Raw genomic sequence first — 20,357 nt, forward strand, 5'->3', positions numbered from 1 at the left:
TAAAAAAAAGGAAGAAAAGAGTTCATTTCCATCGTAATTTCTTTTATTTCCCCATTCGCGTACTTCTGTGGTTGCTATATTTTCAGAACAAAGTCATTTTTCGAAAGTTCAGGCAAGGGCGTAGCCAGGGGGGGGGGGGTCCTAGGGTGCCCGTGACCCTCCCTTGGTTGGCCTTCTTAGGTCAAACAACCTACAATATTCTGGTGGCGAAAACGCCATGACAATATCTTGGCCGTAAAAGCCATTGTTGAAAGCCCACTTTTTTAAAATTTGTTTTTTTTTTGTAAAGTATTTTCGTCAACGGCTCTTGTACTTAGTTAATATGGGCCTTCATGCCTCGATAATACGACTGAACCCGCTGATACACGCGGAAGAGCAGCGGTGTAAATGGTGTTTAGCCTCTGTGACCCCCCCCCCCCTTTGAAAATTCCTGGCTACGCCCCTGTCAGGTCGCGTGTTTCCCTAAAATCGTTAGACGAATTCGTGTAGATCGAGGTCATCTTGGATGACCATAACTCCGTGGCAGCGCGCAGCCGAGAACAAAGGTTATGAAAGGCTAAATAAGAGGACGCTAGAGCTAGAGGAGGATTTCATCCAGCACTGTACCTAATATACAAAAAAAGATCTACTATCAGGCCATGCTAACTCTTGGATACGCTGTTGCCTTTGTTTAGTTGTAATGATGGTCTCTGGTTATGAAACTTGCCCCTCGCAAGGACTGGCCGTGGTAATGCTGCCTCAGCCATTAGATAACAAGTGAGTTGACTGTTCACGATTCCTCGAGACCGGAGCATAACCCACACTTGGGAATGACTCAATAGCTCCAGACTGAGTAGGACGAGATGTCTGAGAGGTGACCGACACTGGTGCCATTGGAATTCTTTCTCCCCCTACTCCACCGCGTTCGTTACGTCGCCTCTTGTTACACATCACATAGCAGGAAACTGCAATTACTACGACCATCAAACTAGCCAGAACTGAGACAATAATGATCAATGTTTTCGGCTCTGAAAGTAAAACAAAAGAAGTCATTACTTCATTTTATAACAAAACCAAAGTAAAGCGTGCACTCTGATTGGTCAATTTTGCGTTCCCCATTTGCCCATGGGTGTACGTTGCTGACGTGAGCAAATGCAAAGACTATTTTTCCGCGCGCGCTTGTTCTTTTCTGGTCACGTAAGATTTTTTAAATAAAAGGGAACTCTTTAGCTACAATGTGTTAATGTTATGTTATAAAACAAATGGTAAACACCACAGCGTACACTATTGAGTTATGGATGCACGCGGGAGGTTGCATCCATATCGAGGCGATAGCCGAGAGCGACTCTTACGCTTCTTTCGTGCTTAGCAACCTCCCGCGTGCATCCATAACTCAATAGTGTACGCTGTGGTGTTTACCATTTGTTAATTAGGGAAGTGAATTAATCATTTGTTGATAAAAAATAGAATAAACTGCTGCACAACTATAAGTTGGTAAATCCTGTCTTTTTACAGGAAGCCTACGGGTAGGCCCTCTCTACTTGAACTTCAGCTCGAGCATTTGTTCGCTTGCGAGAAAATAGAGGCTTTACAAAAACCACGACTGTCACAGAAACGACAATGGCAACGTCACTATAAAAAAGGTTAAATTAGTAGAATAATGGTCGAGCACGTGCGATCTATATATATATATATATATATATATATATATATATATAGAATTATACTTCAAGATTTAGGTTACTTGAACTTTTACTGTAAAAGTTTGCAGTAAAAGCACTCAGGTAGTGTCAGATGGAACTGGAATGTGTGGATTGCTTATATCGTGTGGGGATTCATCAGTAGAGGGGGTTGTGTCAGCGGCTATCGCCGATCGCTGTCTTTTGTGGGTAAGCATCTGTGTTAAATTAAGCCCTTTTCGATAGGCAACGAGAGGTGTTTCTTTGAATATGGCCTGTGTGTTGGACGATGTCAAGAGTATTTGATGGTGCTCCTCGAGGATTTTGTGGATGTTTGGCAGTGCTGGGTTGTAAGTTATTACAAGTGGTACACGGTCAGTGGAGGAAATAGGTTTGCTTGTGAGCGCTTCCTGCTTATATAGTTATAGTTATATATATATATATATATATAGTTATATATATATAGTTATATATATATATATAGTTATATAAAACCATTAAACCCCTGAAGAGTGAAGCGATTCACGAAACAGGCTTGTCGGGAAATGTAGTTACGTCCTTTTTTCCTCTCATAATATTTATATAGTTATATATATATATATATAGTTATATATATATAGTTATCAATAAAGATTTAGAAATGCAAAGACTAGCAAAAACTAACGATAAAAACCGACGTTTCGGTGTCATCATGACGCCATTGTCAAGGAGAAATAAAAATGAAGTTTGTGGCAAGGTGTAACACTTAATTAGCACAAATATGTTACGAGCTAATTAAACAAATACTTTTGCGCGAATTGAATCGCTTTGCACGTTCAGAGTGGGTTTTAAGTCTCTGATGGTCATACCTTTCAAAGATCAGGAATCAGCAAGTTATGTTAAGAAAGAGCTCAAGAATCTTAGCATGAAGGTGCAGACAACTGTCCAGCCAGTATTTGTTAGCCGCAAAGTTGGCCAAGATCTTAAAGTACGAGAAATCAAGCCACAGATTGTCAACCAACAACGCGTCGTTTATCAATTTCAATGTGACCTGTGTGATGCGGGTTATGTGGGCTATACACGCGGACACTTACACACACGCGTGGATGGACATAAACGAAAGGCATCTTCAATATATAAACACTACCACGAACGACACAGCGAAGTCCCGAAAGACCTACTGAAACGTTTTAGCATTCTAAAAAAATTGTAGTAACAAGTTCGATTGTTTGGTGAACGAAATGCTTTTCATCAGAGACTTAAAACCCACTCTGAACGTGCAAAGCGATTCAATTCGCGCAAAAGTATTTGTTTAAGTAGCTCGTAACATATTTATGCTAATTTAGTGTTACACCTTGCCACAAACTTCATTTTTATTTCTCCTTGACAATGGCGTCATGATGACACCGAAACGTCGGTTTTTATCGTTAGTTTTTGCTAGTCTTTATATATATAGTTATAAATATATATATATATATGTATACATACATACATAAATGTTTGTAAGTTTCTTTGCGTCCCGTATGCCAAACATTAACGTGAAATGATCAAACTTTACGTTGTGTGGAGAACATGAACGACAACGGCTAAATTTTTTAACTTCTTTTTCTAATTTAACAGTGTGTGTTCCAGTGTTAAATTAGAAAAAGAATTGTTTTCGAGAGAGTTTTGACAGTGAAAAAAGAATACTAAATGACTCGCGAGATTCGTAAGCAAAATACGAGTCCATTTTTTAACCGAAGTTGACCACGGCGTCGCCGTGAAGAGGCAAGGGTCCGCTTCAATTCAAACACGACTCAGCATTCTATTCGATTTTATTTGATTTATAAGATTCGCCGAAAGGCAGGGACACCGCAACAGCTTGCGCCAATCACTGCGGGCCCAGTAAACTCACCCATTCCACCCAGGAGAGGACATTCATCACGCAGTAATCTCGTGTGTGGGAAATTAATGTCTCCTACCCCTAACCCTGCAGGAGACGGGGCCTCCATTTATTCGCCCCTATCCGAGAAGACTAGAATATCTAACCATTTCTTCATGTTACAGAAAGGTAGCAAATTCTTCTCAATTATTTTAAGACCCTGAGTGGAACGACCTCCAGCACAACAGTCCAGCGCTATATCCATTGAGCTAACCGGAAGGCGGTTAGCTCAATGGTTAGTTCAAAATGCTGTTAGTTCGGTTAGTTCAAAATGCGTAAAGAAGAAGATGAAGAAAAGTATCCCCCCAATACCTTCATTAACTCACGCTTCTCATGCTCGACTAAAAGTCCGAGGACAAGACTGCCAGATAATCCATGACTTAAAAATTCGACGAAGTTAACTAAAAAATTCAACCGCATGTGCCTTGCAAGTCACAACTTACCGCTTATAGCTTTAAAAGAAGCCTTGAATCCAGTATGTAGTTCACCAGACTCAGAGTCTGAGTAGAATCTGACCAACATATGCCGACCAGTTGACCGAACCTCCTGTAAAACCGAATCTCCACAGTATTGTTCTAAACTGGGGCTCTGGTCAGTCTCTCCATCAAAGATCTGCACATGATCAAAGCATCCTATTGGACTTATATCAAATCTCTCAAAGTTGAGTTCTACTCTTTTTCCTTTCGGTACAATGATAAGCCAAACACAGACCAAATCCGTGGGGTAAAACTCCAGGGGAGTTTGTAATGTCCCCTCGGTGCCAGTCAACATCAGGTTCTCATTGTTGGGATTCCCTGGCAAACAAACTTCTTTGGAAGTAGAAGATGCAGCAGGTTCAACTACATTGATGACAAAGTAAGAAAACATGTTAAAGGGAAATCCGGAAAAAGCGGACACCAAGAGGACAGGTGTCCACAATGGGCGAACAAGCAGGAAAATACAATAAAAAATCTAGAAGCATAAAACAAAAGAAAAAAAAAAAGCAAAAGAGTTTCTTCATTCCCTCCCTCCCGCTAATCTACGTCTCAATTCCTCAATCCTGTTTATCTCCGACTCGTCCAACCAACCCCGCTCATCTCCGACTCGTTCCACCAAAACTGCTAATCTCTGACCTGTCCCTGCAACCCATCTAATCTTCGACTCATTCCTCCACTCCTGCTAGCCTCCGACTCATCCCATTAAACCCTACTACTCTCCGACCCACCTGGCACATTCTGAGCTTCGAATGTAGCGTCAAACCCACTGTACGCTGACATGGTTTCACCAGATCTGAAACGAACCGTCATGTATCGACCGCTCGAGCGAATTCGTTCTGGTGTGTCGTACCCACACAATCTTCCGTTACTTTTACTAGAGCTGTGCTTCCCATCAAGGACTTCCACATAATCTGGTGTACACTTTGAGGAGGAACCCTTGGGTATATGAAAGTTTTGAAACCTCAGCTCGATAATCTCTCCTTCCAGCACAGTGATAAGCCATGTACAACTAAAATGTGGATAGTAACGTTCGTCTGGGCTTCCCAGAGTTCCAAACGAACCATTTAGTTTTAGGTTGTTGTTGTAAATGTTTCCAGGATAACAAAATTTCTTGGGATTTCCGGCTATGTAAAAGGAAAAATTATTAAATTAACAAACTAATGTGTGAATAAATTAATTAAAGATGAAGATAAAAAAGATAAAAAGGAACTGATTTCTAGTTATACGTCATGCACCACTTCAATGCGTAACACCTTAAAAGGTGACATTAAATTGTTTTCGCGTTGTTTGAATGACGCTCAAGGTGTTGTCTCTTCCCTAAAAATGAATCTACAAAAATATGTGTTTCCTCAAATTTTGAACACATCCTTAGAGACATTTTCAAGTGTGTGGAAAGTAATTCGGGATAGCTTTGGTTTTGCTTTACTTCGCTCTGTGATTGGTCCAGAAATCTCCCGCCACTTTCTCAACCAATCAAATTCAAAACTAAAACCAAATGCGACTTGGTCACACGAGTTTTCCCGCGCTTCAGAATCTCGAAAAAAGAAAAAAAAAAGAAAAGAAATGGAATGAGTTCAATGCGCATGATCTAATCGCACAACCGCTGTTACTAGTGTTTCTGACTACAATTGTAAGGTTTCGATAAATGATGTTTATTTGCCAATATCGCCAAAATAGTGGGGTAGAAAGGTTGGGTCGAGGATGCATACAAGCCAAGTGTCCCACCCTGCCGGAGCTTGAGGCGACCAGGAGCATCACTGCAGCCCCCCCTCCTCCCCCGGATGGGATGCTAGGCCATCGCAAGGTCACTTACCCTGACAATTCACCGGTACACGTTTACACTACTGGGTGGAGAAAGGCACCGTGAGAGTAAAGTGGCTTGTTCAAGAACGAAACACGTTGACCCGATCAGGTCTCGAACCCAGACTTCTCGACTTGGAGTTCAGCGCTCTCATGATCAACTTGGCCACGGCGTCTCCAGAAATAGGGAGGTGTACATATTGTAAGTTAGTCCGGAATAATTACATTCACCTCTGCAGTTAGGTCTAAAGAAGCAAAGTATTGTAAAGGAATGGATACTCACGAGGATCTAGAGCCTCGAAGCGTGCTTTGAAACCTTTCGACTTATAAAACCAACTACGAGCACCAGAATAAAACTTCACCCACATGTAACTTTGAGTAGAATAAACATCATCTTCTCCGTACAGACGGCGTAGCTCAGGGCTTTGAGGATTTTTACCATCGCGTATCTGAAAGGTGCCATAAACATTAATGTCGAAATATTGAAAGATAAGCTTCACTCGTTTGCCAGCTGGAACAGAAATTAGCCAAATGCATGTCCAGTTTGTTGCGTAAGGAGCTGGGTAATAAGGAGTGAAGAAAGTACCAGAGGACCCAGTGAGGTGAAGGACTTTATCACTTGATGAGCGACATATTGCAGCTGATTCCTCTGCAAATTCAAGAAACAGCTCAATGAGGTGACATAAAAACTATCTCCGCTCACCTTTCAGCAAATGCAAAAATTGCACCAAACTGTGACTGGAGGACAACAGTGGCAATACGCATGGACAACGCAGCGCAACGCTTTCGAGTGGCTTATCCTCGAAAAGTTCATGAGCCTTAAGGGGAGTCGGAATACCAAGAAGATAGAAGCCACAGGTAGGAAATTCCTTGGTATTTCGCAAACGAGTTTTGCTTTAAGTACCATACATATAGTGGCATTTTCCTCAAGCTTCGCCAACGGAAAACTGTTCGCTTTGAGTAACAGAGAACATAGTTATCACTCCAGGCACATCTAGCAATACAGAGAAAATGCGAGGACTTAATCGTTTTGAATAAAATTCGTTTCTAATGTGATTGTGAAATTTCAGGGAACATCCCCGCACTTACGACGACTTGTCCATAAGCATTCCGATAATTAAAGGTTAATTTCCTCGAATTTTCGAAGTGAACAAAACTGATTTTTAGGCTTGTCGAAAAACGCCGGGATTCGGAAATTTCGCCGAAATGAGATGACATTGCTTTTGCACGAAACATCCTGGATGGGTTCCACAAAGCGATTGCACGAAAGAAGCAAGGCAGTCTACTGTTATTACTCACCTTTATTAACGGCTAAAAAACTTAATTTAAACCCCTTGCGTTTTCGTCGGAAAGGATCTGTTTTGAACTCAACAAATACGTGTCGTCTAGTAGAATAAATTACATCTGGGTGAGTCTCGCCACAGTACGCGGCTCCAAGGATTTTCGAAGTGGTGTCGTTCCCATCGTAAAATGTAAGTTTATCACTGCAAGAGTAACCTCCTTTCAGTTGGAAAACGTGAAATGTCACCTTAACTATGAGTCCATCGGGTGCTTCAAGTAGCCACTTACATAGCGTTTTGCTGTCGTACTGCGAAGGGTAATTTGGACTCGTGAGTGTTCTGTTGGAGGATTCCGAGACGAAAAGCACTTTGGTATGATACGGACAAACTAAAACCGTGGGAAAAGAAGAAAAATCACTTCAAAATTTGCTTTAATTTATGTTTGACTTAGTTTGCCTCTTTAGCGTACGTTAATAACTCTCTTGAATTAAGCAATTTATCGACCTTATGACCCCTAGGAATCATTAGCATACTAACCTTAGGGGAAGTCATGATCAAAGTCGATTGAATAAACGGAGTCCGGTCGTTTCGATATAAAGTCACCTCGATACAAAGTCATTTCGATACAAAGTCGTTTCGATACATGTCAATACAACCTGCTACAAACTGATGTCGATTCGATACATCAACAAAGTTTATTTTGCCAAGATATACCTACAAGCGGCTTACCTATACTTACAACGAACTAACCCAGTAAGAGCAATTTACAATCGAGTTCGAAAGAAAACTAGGATTGCTTCTTTGCTTTACTCCGCTAAGTGCCTGGTCCAGAAAATTGGCGCCACTCTCTCAACCAAAACTAAATCAATTCACGACTTGGTCGCCGCGTTTTCTCGCGCTTTAGGAAGTTTGGTTCGTATTGGCTCTTAAGGTATTTTCCTTTCATCTGATTGGCCATTGTGATGATTTTGGTTTTGGTTTTCCCACTCTCAATCGAAATGTACTCTATCAACGAACTTCCCTACTGATATTATATTCTAACATACCATATGTTTCCTCGGCCGTGAATGTGGCCGTAAATCCAGGGTTCCATAACGACGACTCATTATCTGTTCTGAGTCGGACCAAGATGTATCGGTCAGTTGAATAAATGTTCATTGGCTTTACGAGGCCACAGAATCTGCCTCTTCTTTCACTAGAACTGCTATTCCCATCATAAATCTCCAGAAAGTCTCTTGTACATCCCCAAGGAGATCGATCATAATCAAGAGAAAACCTACCAAAAACAAGTTTTATAATTTTCCCTTCTGGAACAGTTATGAGCCAGTCACAGCTTGAATTTACGAGGGGGCGCTCAGAACTTTGAAAACTTCCCTTTAAGCCATTCAATCTCAGGTTGTTATTATTGATGTTACCAGGAAAACAAACCTCCGTAGAGCTGTTTGCTGCAAATAGAATTTACACACGTTTTAGAGAAACATTTCAATATTGTGCTACCTTGAATGAGCACCCACTCTAACAGGGACCCTCCCCCGAATAAGCACCCACACCCGCGGCCCTTGGCCATAGTGTCTAACACACAACCTTCTTGAACGAACAAACACCCCATCCTCCCCCTCCCCTAACTTTATCAAATAGTGAGGACACAAGGAGAACCCGTTTCGATTGCCACTTTATCTATTACTTTTTAGGCTTCAGTGACAGCAAAGTCAGTACAGGATAACAGCTTCTTAACAAGTGTCGACCTAGATTAAGTGATCCCCTTCCAATAATCAACCTCCTTTAAGCTGACATTTTAAATAAGTAGCAGGGCACCTATTCAAGGTAATGCAGTATTTACTCCGTTTGGAGAAACTATGTAGTAAACTAAGATGCCTAACACCTACTTAGCAAGACAAAATAAGGAAGAAAGTAGTACATAACTGAGAAGCAAACCCTCTCTTGCGGTGTAATACAAAACATTCCACTTGTAATTTCTTGGTGTACACATAGGCCTTTTGGTCAGAGTGCATTTTAAGAAAACCTTCCACCGCATACCACAAAAAAATGTTGCATCACCATCCTATACCATGCCGTAGGAAGTGAACTCCCAAAATCTGACTGTCAAATCCCCCCTCTAGCTGGCACACATTTCCTTGTTAGTTAGTTTCAAGAATTTGGTTTTATATCAAGATTGCAACTCCTAACTGATATGTTTGAGAAATCTCATTATCTGATTGTTAGCTAATGTATGGATATTATAGGGAGAAGTTACGTGTTTATCACTTCTGGGAGTTTAAGGGTTTAAGAAGTCATTATACAACCAAACAGGAGAGCTTCTGAATTTGGGTACTGGTACATCACCTTTCAAACTGTGTCATAATAGACATTATTAAAAACTGGATCATTGGATAATGCAATTCAAGACTTTTTATTGGCTTAGCTATTATGGTATATGAGCCAATATACCATAATCTACAATAATGGTAAGCTAAGCGTCAGCTTAAAATTAAAAGGGAGCTAAAAAATTTAATGAAATTGAATAATTTAATTTAACGTTTTTAATAAAACAATTATTCCACTCACGCTTGTTGGATATAAGATGATTATAGCCAACGAGGCGTATAGCGCCTCGTTGGCTATCTATCATCTCATCTCCAATGCATGCTCATGGAATAATTGTTAATTACTGCTTTGTTTACCATTTCTACCCTATACTATAAAATGTTTACTGAGTATATATATTAAGGTGGAAATTTCTCTTGGGTCCCCACACTTAACCAACACAGCACTACCCTCCCCTCCCCTCAGAAGTTTTAAAGAGATTACCACCAAACTCGTGGCAGGAGGCAGAGGCCTAATGGCTGCTGCATGCTGGATTCTGGGCCGAGACGTATGGGTTTGAAAACTGGCCATGTTAATACGCTGTGCTCTTGAGCAAACATTTTGCTCCTCTCACATTGCCTCTCTCCACCCAGAATATGAATAGGTACGGGCAAATTGTCAGGGAAGCCTGATGAAATACTTAAGGGAGGAGAGGACCATGGGATGGACTGGCAATCTATCCAGGGGGGTAGCAATACTCCTAATCCCTTGATGCTGAGGAAACCGGGACAGTCTCCAACTCAGTGGGTCACTTGGTTTGAGCGCAGACTTTACCTTTTTTTACCCAACAGTCAGGATTATATAATAATTTACTTTGGTTGAGCGGAACTAAATAAACTTGGTAGCCAGTTCATGTTACAGAAACAAGCCAGGATGAACTCTTTGATGTCTGCCCTTTGATCTTAAAGTTAGATAACATGACATCATTACAGTACTGTAGGTTTATTTATCTTCAGTTATCTATACTTCTAGTCTCCTTCGCAGCCGCTCGGGCCGGAGTCACGCAACGCTCCCCGTCCCCACGCGGCTGCTTCAAACCGACATACATTCCTTTCTCTTTGTGTTGCGCTTTTGTTTGCTCGGACCAATGAAATAGTTGTCATTGTATACGCTGCACCAATCACACGAGAGGTTGTGTTTTCTTTCGCGGGAAAACCCTTGCGGCATACAACGTGCTATGGAAGAGACGCCTAAGAAGATCGTGCAAAGCAATAATAAGTGTTTTATTTGTTCATCTATCCCTACCAGTAAAAATAAGATCTATATATTTGGTAAGACGTCCACTGATTTAGCTGGACTAATTCGATCGTCGCTGGAATTTGACGTAAATAAATACCACGAGGACAGTAATTTGTTTGTTTGCCGACAGTGTTTTCAGCAGTTAACTAAATACGAAAGAGCAGTGAAAAAACTGCGAGAAATCAAACAGGAACTGCTGTCTGCTTTTAGAAATAGAGAGCAACTGAGGGAAAAAAGACTTGGACGCAATGAAAACAGAGACGATCCGGAGACGACCAACAGTGGAGATGTGCGAGTGAGTGCTGCAAAAAGTCTTCGGTTCTCTACGGAAACTTCACATGTTTATTCCGATCCTGCCGCTTGTACTTCTTATGCTACACCGCTAGCTCAGTCCACTCCTGCTCCATCAAGCAGACAAGCATTCCTCTTTACCGGAATTTCACCCATTCAAACCAAGAATAATGCTTTTTCTGACAGTCAGGGTGATGTTCATGGCGATCCTTGCAACGTGTCCACGGGTTTCCATTTGTCAAAACCTGGATGCTCTGATAGCACCATTGTGAAGTTACATGTACATTATCCGAGTAAAAACTTGAACAAAACCCTAGTTGGCTCCCACCAGACTCTTGGTAAGGCATTAGCTCACGGAGTCCCTTCCCAAATCGCTAAGGCTGTCATGAATTGCCCAACAGTGCGAATTCATGTCGTTTCAAGTGTAATAAAAGCTGTATCAAAGGAAGTATCAGGGTTATGCGGCAAGAGCAGGCCGTCATTGCTTAGAAAAACAAGCAAGGAAGATTTGCAGAATTTTGATCTTCAAAAGTTGTGCGAAGAATGGCAAGAAAGGGCTCCAATATTTTACGCGTTCCTGTTGAACAGTGCCAGCCGACCAAAGCCGGCAAACCGTAAAAGCACTTGGTTTGGAAGTGTTGCACTTGCAGGATCGATACTCTTGAAACAAAGAAATCGTGAAATGAACGCAACTGCCGCTGTGATGGGGATTTTGCTGAAGAGCAAAGCTGCTGAGGTAAATTTGATCCCATAACGTCTCTACTGTTTTTATCGGGCTGAATCGAAGTGGGTCAGTGGAATCAGAAGGAAGGGGAAGATGATATATTTTTAGAAAATTTAAATACACATGGTTTTCAGTGTAAAATTATGTAAAAAATTGTGTTTTAATTGTATCCTTGGTTCATAGTGTTTTTTGGTTTTAAACTGATAACAAAGGAAACCATAAAGATAAAATTGGAAAACAACATGAACTATTAATATCTCTGTTTTCCAATATTGTTAGATACTTTCTTACAATGTTTGTCAACACAGAACCAAATACACTGTACAAGCCAAAACAGTTTCATCTCACGAGGATAAAGTTATTTTTAAAACATTAATTTAGTCTTGCCCCTTGTGTACAGTGAATGGTTGTGTTAACAAACACTCAGTGTGCTTAGGTCATTATTAATATTGTTATTGGCACAATTGATTGCCTTCATTGAACTTAACAAGTTCAAACTTTATGTGGCAGTATTTTGGCCTACCTGCAAATAGCCACAGCTACATGTAATCTAGGTGGCAAGAGCAAAAAGATCTTATTTCTACACTTACATGCACTTGATATTCTTCTATAATAGGCTACTATTTCCAGGTTCAACAAGCTCAAACTTACTAATTCCAACTCAAGCATACTTAGTAAGCTTGATGAACTGGGGAAGGATCACGATGCAGATCTAATCACTACCAGAGACCACATTTCAGAAGAAAATATCACCCTAATGAGAGTAAAGGAGAGGATTTCAACAATTAAGGAAAACCTTGGAATGGCTGTAATCACCTCACCTGCATTGCTGGCTGCCACACGGGAGGAGCATGAATTGAAAAAGTCTTTTCATCCTGGATTTGTCATATCCTTTGACAACCTTGACTTTCAGGTTAAGAGGAGGAATATGACTAAGGATAACCAGAATCAAGACTACCACTGGGTCAACCACCAAATGGTGGAAAACCGAGTTTCTGGCAACTCCCTTGAAGTCAGAAAACCTGATCCTGAAGATATTGTAAATATCCCAAACACCAGGTTTCTTCCCAATTTGTACAATCAGCATAATCAACGTTTGGACTACATAATTTTGACATCAAGAATTTTAGTATCATACTTTGAAGTCTTGAAGCCACTGCAGGATGCCTGCATATTCCACATACCACATATATACACTAGGGAGATGTCTCAGAAGTCCAAAAAGGTATGCATTTCATTATTAAATGTTAATTCTTAGGAGTAAAGTAAACTTGGGAATTGTGGGGTCATTACTTTTGAAGTTCTATAAACTTTCATAAAATAATACTAATAGTATCACTGAAATGATCTTATTGCATAAATTAACCCATTTGCTGGCTGGAAAATATAAACCTGTTGTTTGTAATTTCATGCCTCTCAGTTCAAAGGGAATGCTTAATGTCTGTTGGAATGTTTTCTATTAAATACAGTTCCTAAGAAAGTGTACACTGTTAACTTTCTCTCTAAAATATTGTATTTCCAACTGATGTTTGTTTCTCCCAACAGGTTCCCCTTGGACTTATATTCAAGGATGAGAATGTTAATGAGGACATGCTGGAAATTTTGCAAATGTTCCACACCTATCTCCCCAACTCTAGTGATGTAGCCATTGGAGTGGATGGACAGCTGTTTTCAGGTGACCAGTTGACTGTGGAGAGAGCTGTTAATGTAATAGCTTCAGTGGCAAATGGACTAACACCACAGGATCGCTTGGATGGGATTCACTTGCAACTTGGGGATTGGCATGCGTCAGTGAAATTGCTAAGTGTAAGTGTCCATATTGGTGTACTTGAATTACAGTCAAGTCCATTTAAAACACAATGGAGGGCCAATTATTATGATCTGGTACGCACATCAGCAGATATGCTTCACTTCTCATTTTTTACTTACCAAATTGATGAGGGAATATACACCATAAAGGTGAACTTCTGAAATTCAGAGCTATTTGTAAATGAAGAAGCAAATATCCAGATAACTTCTGCTGAACTCTCAGAAAAAGATAATTCCCCAACAACTATTGTTTAAAGCCATGTTTTGTTCATCTTACCTAAATCTTTTATCCAACATCTGGGGTGCTTAGCTCAAAAGCTACATGTATAGTCCTCTTAATTCACCTCCCACTTTCTTTTTTTTTTTTTACTTAAGGAAATACTCTGTAGACTTCATTTTATCTTAAAGTGTGAATAAAATAAAGTGAACTGAACTATGGCTAAGACTGTAATAGCATGTCTTGACCATGGACAGCATTATTATTTATTTAGGTTATTTGTTTTGTTGTTTTTAGTTGATCTATTCAAGATTCTATAGTGGCTCTTCAGCTGTTGACCAGTGTACCATGTTTGCGGACCGTACAGTGATAAACAGGAGGAATGTTTGCAGTGATGTCAAGTCAGCATACAGGGCAGACAGGGATTTCCTATCAACAGTGTTGAAGTCCAGGGTTATTGCTGCTGCCATGAATGTGTTGGGACTTGAGAACAAAACAGGGAAACCATCCAAGTTTGTTCTTCCTCCCAATATTGAAAGCCTCCAGGAATCGAAGAAACTCAAACTGCTGCACGAGCTTGCAGCCAAGGTGGTTGATGGTTTCATTTTTCAAGACAGTAGTCATTTGGTGGACCGCATCCTGACTGCTGAAGAAAAACAGCAGGTGTTGCAACAGCAAGAGCTGACAGATGATGACAAGTTTCCATGTAGGTTTCCTGGATGTAATGCGAAATACAAATACAAGAAGAGGAGGAATACTCATGAACTTTCTCATGATCCACCATTTGTTGCTGAGGAACCTTCTGTTGAGCTTACCACTGCTATGCCTTCACCATCCTTAGACAAACAACACAATGTTGATGATGTCTACAGTTATAACTGTGCTCTCATGACTGATGCCATGTTATTTTTCAATTTCCTTGACGCCATAAAGGAAGGTGACGGTGCAAGAGTCATGCGGCAGTATAAATACTTTCTTCTCTACTGTAGAGCTGACGAATCAAGAAGCACCAAATATGCACTTGAGATTTTGTACCAGTTCTTCTTAGTTCATGCCTTGTTGTCAAAGAGGGACAGGGAGAGGTTTATTTGGAACCGATTTGTGAACAATCATGGTGTGAAAGGGGGAAATATCCCCCTTGATGAAGACATGGAACACAGTAACAATTTTGTTAAGCAAGGGATAAGAAATTTGGGGCCTAATTTGACAGAGTCTGCAATTTCGCGAGTCTGCAAAGCAGAGAATGCAACACGCACCATTTTAGACAAACTTGATGGCAGTTTGAACAGACAAACCCACTCAGGCAAGCATCCACAAGGTTCACCAGATAAAGACATAGAAGAACTTGTCAACAGGGCAGTTGACCTGGATGTTTTCACAGAAACTGATGGGCGACACTACCAAACGTTCAATGACTTTAAGAGGGACAGACTTGAAGACCTGGATCTATCAAGTCTGTATAAATGGATCAACAAGCACAAAAGGAATATCCAATTGGGCTCACGTGCTAGATGAATCATTTTATTGAGGAATCTTTCTTTCAAAGCCCCAATCCTTTCCCCAAGGTATTCCCCAAAGTAGCAGTTTCATGGCTTTGACTTTAGATCAGTAATAATATACACTTAATGTATGGTTCCTGGGAAACAGTTTCTGTTTTCCCGAGTCCTCTGTCTTGGGAAACATCAGAACTAAAGGGAAAACAAACTAACTAGTTTCCCAAGGGACCATACATTAACTGCTGGCTACCTCAACGTTTTCCAAAGTCACTTAGGGCTTCATTCCACTCACCCCTTCAATTAATAATATTCGATAAGATATTAGTCCACGCCAGTCCAAGCGGCTGCGAAAGGAGACTAATAAGATCAAGATTTTATTGAAAAAAACAATATATTAGAATGAAGAACACATGATTACTAACATTTTATAAAATTGCAAAATGCAAAGGATCTAATTTGATACAGATCCTAAATTTAGATGTTCCAGTTTCATAGACCCTGGCTTTAGGCCAGCAATGGAAATCCACAACTGTGTGTGGGTGAAAATATGAATTTCTAGTGTGTGTTACCAGTAGGTGCTTGATTAACTTCAACTAAAGTGAAAATGATTGACATAATTGGATTGGCCAGAACACAAGGCCACAATTGTTATCATCTATATGACAATACTAAGTAAAATCCTCTATTAGAATCTCTTACAAAAAAAAAAAAAAACAAACAATATTCTACAATGTTGTAAAAAACCTTTTATTTTGGGGATAGGGTGGAGAGGTTTAGGGTACTGGAACAATCCAATAATTTACTAATCTTGAATAGGGTCAATTACTTATTAATAATACATCATAACACACCAGATGTTCCAGCAAAAGCTGTAAGCAAATCATTGTCATCATCAACAACGTCTACATCAGATGAATCATTGGGTTGATTGCCAAGGAAAGAACTTGTATTCATCTGGGAAAGTGAAATGTTGTCCATGACCATTTCAAACAGTTCATCATCAAGTAAAATATCACTCCATTTGTCAAGTTGATCCTCACTAAAAACAACATTGTCGTCATCATCATCATCATCACCATTGACATCATAAGCATCATTGCTGTTGAGATTTGTGTCATGAAAAGTTTCACTAATTACTCGGACAATCTCTAGTGCATGCCTTTTATGCCAGATTTCCACTGTTCTGTAAACATCAGACATTTCAAATATGTGCTCCAGGTTATCAAGAACCTGTGAAATTTGAAGATCTCCAAATCCTAGCATAAATTGAATGTTGGTCAATGTCCTGAGATTTGCTTTTGCAGCCATGCCTACAAGATCAACCAAGAGTGACTTGTGATACTTTATCAGGCAACTTTTTACATGCTCTCTCTGTAGTGGTTGAATATCTCTTGTCCTGCCTGAACTTGTGCTACTCTTTGCATCTACAGACACAGGATATTGAAGTGAAGTTTTGCATTCTGGCAAACCGCAGTCACAGTTATTAGCGCAATTATCACAGCAGAGATGTTTCAGTAGAGGCCTCTCATTATCATTGTCAAAGTGTTCCAGAATTGCTTTTCTTCGACAATCAGTTAATTTAATAAACAACTTAATGTCTCCCTCCACGTGATTCAAAAGCATGCCATTATACAACAAAAATGAGCTACTCTGATGGCCATCACGCCCAGCTCTCCCAGTTTCTTGAACAAAGGCTTCAATATTCTTTGATGGCCCATAATGGATGATCCTGTGAACAGCTTTGCAATTGACTCCCATGCCAAATGCTATAGTCGCAACTAAGACCCTTATGATCCCATCCTCGTGCTGGAAGGAGATCAAAATGTTTTTCTTGTTTGAGGCAGGGGTGCATGAATGCAACATCTCTACTAAGGGCAATTTTTGACCAGTGCTTGTCTTCTCAATGAAAAGGTCTTTCCCTAATAGTCCTCTTAGCATTCCATAGATAATCCCACACTGTTTTATGGTCTGACAGTAGATTATGGTCCTGTCACACTTATCTTTTAATTTCCTGATGTCTTCTACAAGCCACTCAAAGAATAATTCAAGGTCACAATCTTTGTTCATCTTTGTAACTGAATAGGTAAGATTTACCTTGTTTGGACTTTCTTTAATGTCAAATGGATTCTGCATTAGGAGAACTTTTTTGATGGTGTCTTCAGTTAGCTTTGTTGCTGTTGCAGTTAATGCAACCATTGGGGTATTTGGAGCAAGGGACCGCAACTCATACAGCTTTCCATAGCAATGACGAAACGCAGCCATCTTATTGCTTTGGGATGTCCCCCTGTATAAGAAAAACCAATAACCATCAAAAATTTAAACTGCAGCAAAACAATGAAAAGGATGGTATTTGATCAATTTGCATTGCAAAGCAAGATTAAAATTTTATAAGTGGAGTACTAAGCAGAAACTTTAAGCATATATATATATATACAGACTCCACTTACCACTGCCTTATTACGTGGGCTTCATCGATGGCCAAAGCACATAATTTTTTGGAATACACAGAATTTCCAAGCATTGTTCTCCACCGTTCGTTTTGAATCCAAGCTTCTGGGGAGCCAAAGACAACAGAAATCTTTCCCTTTTCTATCAAAGTCGCCTCTTCTTCAGTGTAAGAGCTAATGTTCGCCGCTGTAACTCCCTTGCCTCTCAAATATTCCACTTGATTATCCACTAGAGTGAGCAAAGGCGACACAACAACACAAATGTGGCCTAGCTGACTTGATACGTGGTCGATGACTAACGGCAAAGCTTGAAAAATCAGAGATTTTCCGAAGCCAGTCGGCAAATTAACGAAAATATCCTTTTTCCTTTCAATTAACTTCGATATTGCTAATTGCTGATGCGAATTTAAAGCCTGTATGCCGAATTTTGACGCTACAAAATTGAAAGCTTCTTCGAGATCCGCCATTATCTGATACATAATAGGAGCCAGGTGATTGGTTGAAATTTAAGGCGCGAACATTCGCAAGAAAATGAAAGCCAAACATTGATTGGTTCATTTCCGAGAAAGGAATGTATGTCGGTTTGAAGCAGCCGCGTGGGGACGGGGAGCGTTGCGTGACTCCGGCCCGAGCGGCTGCGAAGGAGACTACTATACTTCCGGAGGACACACAACATTGCAACTTACCAATTTCCAGTGCAAATGTGGCTCTAGCCATCAAGGAAAATAACACCAAACCTGTGAAACATATCAAATGATCCATGAAAAGTGGAAGGACGGTAATCATTTTCAATATTCACTTTCAAATATATGGGGAAAAAAAAGGCCATGTAATTTTCATGAGTTATATAGTTTAGAAATATGACAGCTTTTCATTCAAAGTGAAATTCTATCACATCTTAACCATTTCACTCCCGAGATCTTATTTTAATACTGCCTGCCATACCATTCTTATGATGTTGGTTTGGAGAATTTGTCATTGGATCAACTTATAATCCCTGAATTGATATCGTTCTTTATTCTCCTCCCTAATGTCTGCTCAATGTTGTATTGACATTGTAATGAGAAGTTCTGCCTTGGTCACTCATGGGAGTTTAAGGGTTAAAAGAAAAATTACTCTGCCTTCAGATAAAAGTGGTATCTTTAATATCAGTATCTTAATCTAACTGGTCATTGAAAATATCATCTCCAACAGCCTGGAAAATTCATAATATCCATGTAAAATGATGAGAGTTCCTCAGACAGTTGTTTGTATCACTACCAAAGTTCCAAGTATCTGTTAATTTAGCCCTTGCCGGGCTTGCCACTAATGGTAGCAAACTATAGCCACAAACTAGTAGAAGTTCAGTTTTGGCTGGTGGTTTTTTATTTCCACTCACCAGTTTGGCTAGTAAACAAAATAAAATTGTCATAACATCTAAGATGTCACCAGCCACTTGGCTAGCAAGTTGAAAAGTTAGTGTCGAGCCCTGCCTAATGTATGCACTCAACAAACCTGAAATTTTATTACCGGTATATTCACAACAGGTTGTCTTTAGTCACGAATTTTTAGATCACAAACCCGTCATTATATCATTTTACTGCTTATACAAACTGTATTGTTTTGAAGGATTTCAGCCCTGAGAAAATCCATACCCACACACAAGTAAAATTGCGAGAATTTTTCAACATGTTTGACTGATCACCAATAAGTTGCCAAATCATCACTTGTCTTTCCCCTCCTCTGTTAGGTTGATAAATGCTAAGTGATCACTATTCTCAATCCAAGGTAATTTGTCAAGTGTTCTTAATTGCCAGTTAAGGCCTATGGTGTTTATAATGCTTGTAGCTGTAGCATTTCTATAGTTCAATGTGACATCTCACTCATCTGTTTCAGTCAGTCACGAGATATCAAGTTGAACACACGTACACTTAAAATTTCATCTATTTAAGAAACTGATAGAGGAGGGAGGCACTTATTGGAGATGAGCACTTGTTTAACATTATGGCCTAGGGGAGGTGGGTGCTTACTAGAGTCTGCCTTGGGAGCTTAATTAAAATAGTTAACCCAAAACCCTTATCAAGTAGATAGTTATTTGCAAGTTAAAAGTGTTAATCAAACTAAGTAGTCTCCAGTACAAAATGCGGCCCAAAACAAACGTGTAACCAATCAAATCTGACACTTGGCACCTCTGACAGTGGGGCCAGCCAGTGGTAATGTACAGAATCTATAGAGATGTTTAGGACAGATTTCCGTGAAAGGTAAACTCCGCTTAATGCCTCGGCTCGAAAAAAAGGGAAAGACTAAACATCATGACTTCTCCATGCCGACAGATATAGACAGTAGAAAGTTGCAAATCTGAACTGATAATTTCTTTCATAACCTTCCTAAACCTACAATTACTGTACGTGTTTTAACGAAAAATAAGATAAAATAGTATCATTGGCTAAGAAATAATTTTCAATACTAAACCGGTGTAAAAAAAAAAGAAAAAAAAAGGAAAGAGTAAGAGAATTTACTGTAAAATTAACAAGTCAGAGTTTCAAAGCACCTTACATCCAGAGGAACAACTTTATTTGCAACTAGCAGGGCCGGTCTGCCAGTGATCGACAGTCCGCACGGAAGATGTATCACCCATTTACTGACAAGAGGTGGTTTGATACACCGGTACCGACTA

At 39.9% G+C, this 20,357-nt stretch overlaps 3 protein-coding genes across 3 annotated transcripts in view; 1 reads left to right on the top strand and 2 right to left on the bottom strand.

Moving 5' to 3' along the window:
* Positions 1-21: 21 nt before the first annotated feature.
* Positions 22-20,357, bottom strand: part of LOC111336479 (bone morphogenetic protein 1) — a 20,491-nt gene continuing 155 nt past the window's right edge. Inside the window, exons 2-8 of the mRNA XM_088733645.1 lie at positions 18,388-18,438; positions 8,161-8,559; positions 7,134-7,502; positions 6,118-6,483; positions 4,763-5,158; positions 4,002-4,397; positions 22-1,007 (exon numbers count right to left, since the gene is read on the bottom strand). Coding sequence (XP_088589771.1) covers positions 739-1,007; positions 4,002-4,397; positions 4,763-5,158; positions 6,118-6,483; positions 7,134-7,502; positions 8,161-8,559; positions 18,388-18,438 — 2,246 coding nt within the window. The 3' untranslated portion in view covers positions 22-738. The remainder of the gene's footprint in view (positions 1,008-4,001; positions 4,398-4,762; positions 5,159-6,117; positions 6,484-7,133; positions 7,503-8,160; positions 8,560-18,387; positions 18,439-20,357) is intronic.
* On the top strand, positions 10,641-15,480 carry LOC148722911 (uncharacterized). Its single transcript, XM_088733642.1, has 4 exons — positions 10,641-11,744; positions 12,349-12,957; positions 13,278-13,538; positions 14,056-15,480. Exons 1-4 carry the CDS (start codon positions 10,656-10,658, stop codon positions 15,271-15,273), a joined length of 3,177 nt encoding a protein of 1,058 aa, XP_088589768.1. The 5' UTR covers positions 10,641-10,655; the 3' UTR covers positions 15,274-15,480.
* Positions 15,608-18,183, bottom strand: LOC148722912 (uncharacterized). The gene is made up of 2 exons (XM_088733646.1): positions 17,702-18,183; positions 15,608-17,538 (listed from the first exon to the last, which is right to left on the bottom strand). The coding sequence occupies exons 1-2, from the start codon at positions 18,178-18,180 to the stop codon at positions 16,095-16,097; spliced, it is 1,923 nt and encodes a 640-aa protein (XP_088589772.1). The 5' UTR covers positions 18,181-18,183; the 3' UTR covers positions 15,608-16,094.

Source organism: Stylophora pistillata, chromosome 9 (genome assembly GCF_964205215.1).
Source record: "Stylophora pistillata chromosome 9, jaStyPist1.2, whole genome shotgun sequence".
NCBI lineage: Eukaryota > Metazoa > Cnidaria > Anthozoa > Scleractinia > Pocilloporidae > Stylophora > Stylophora pistillata.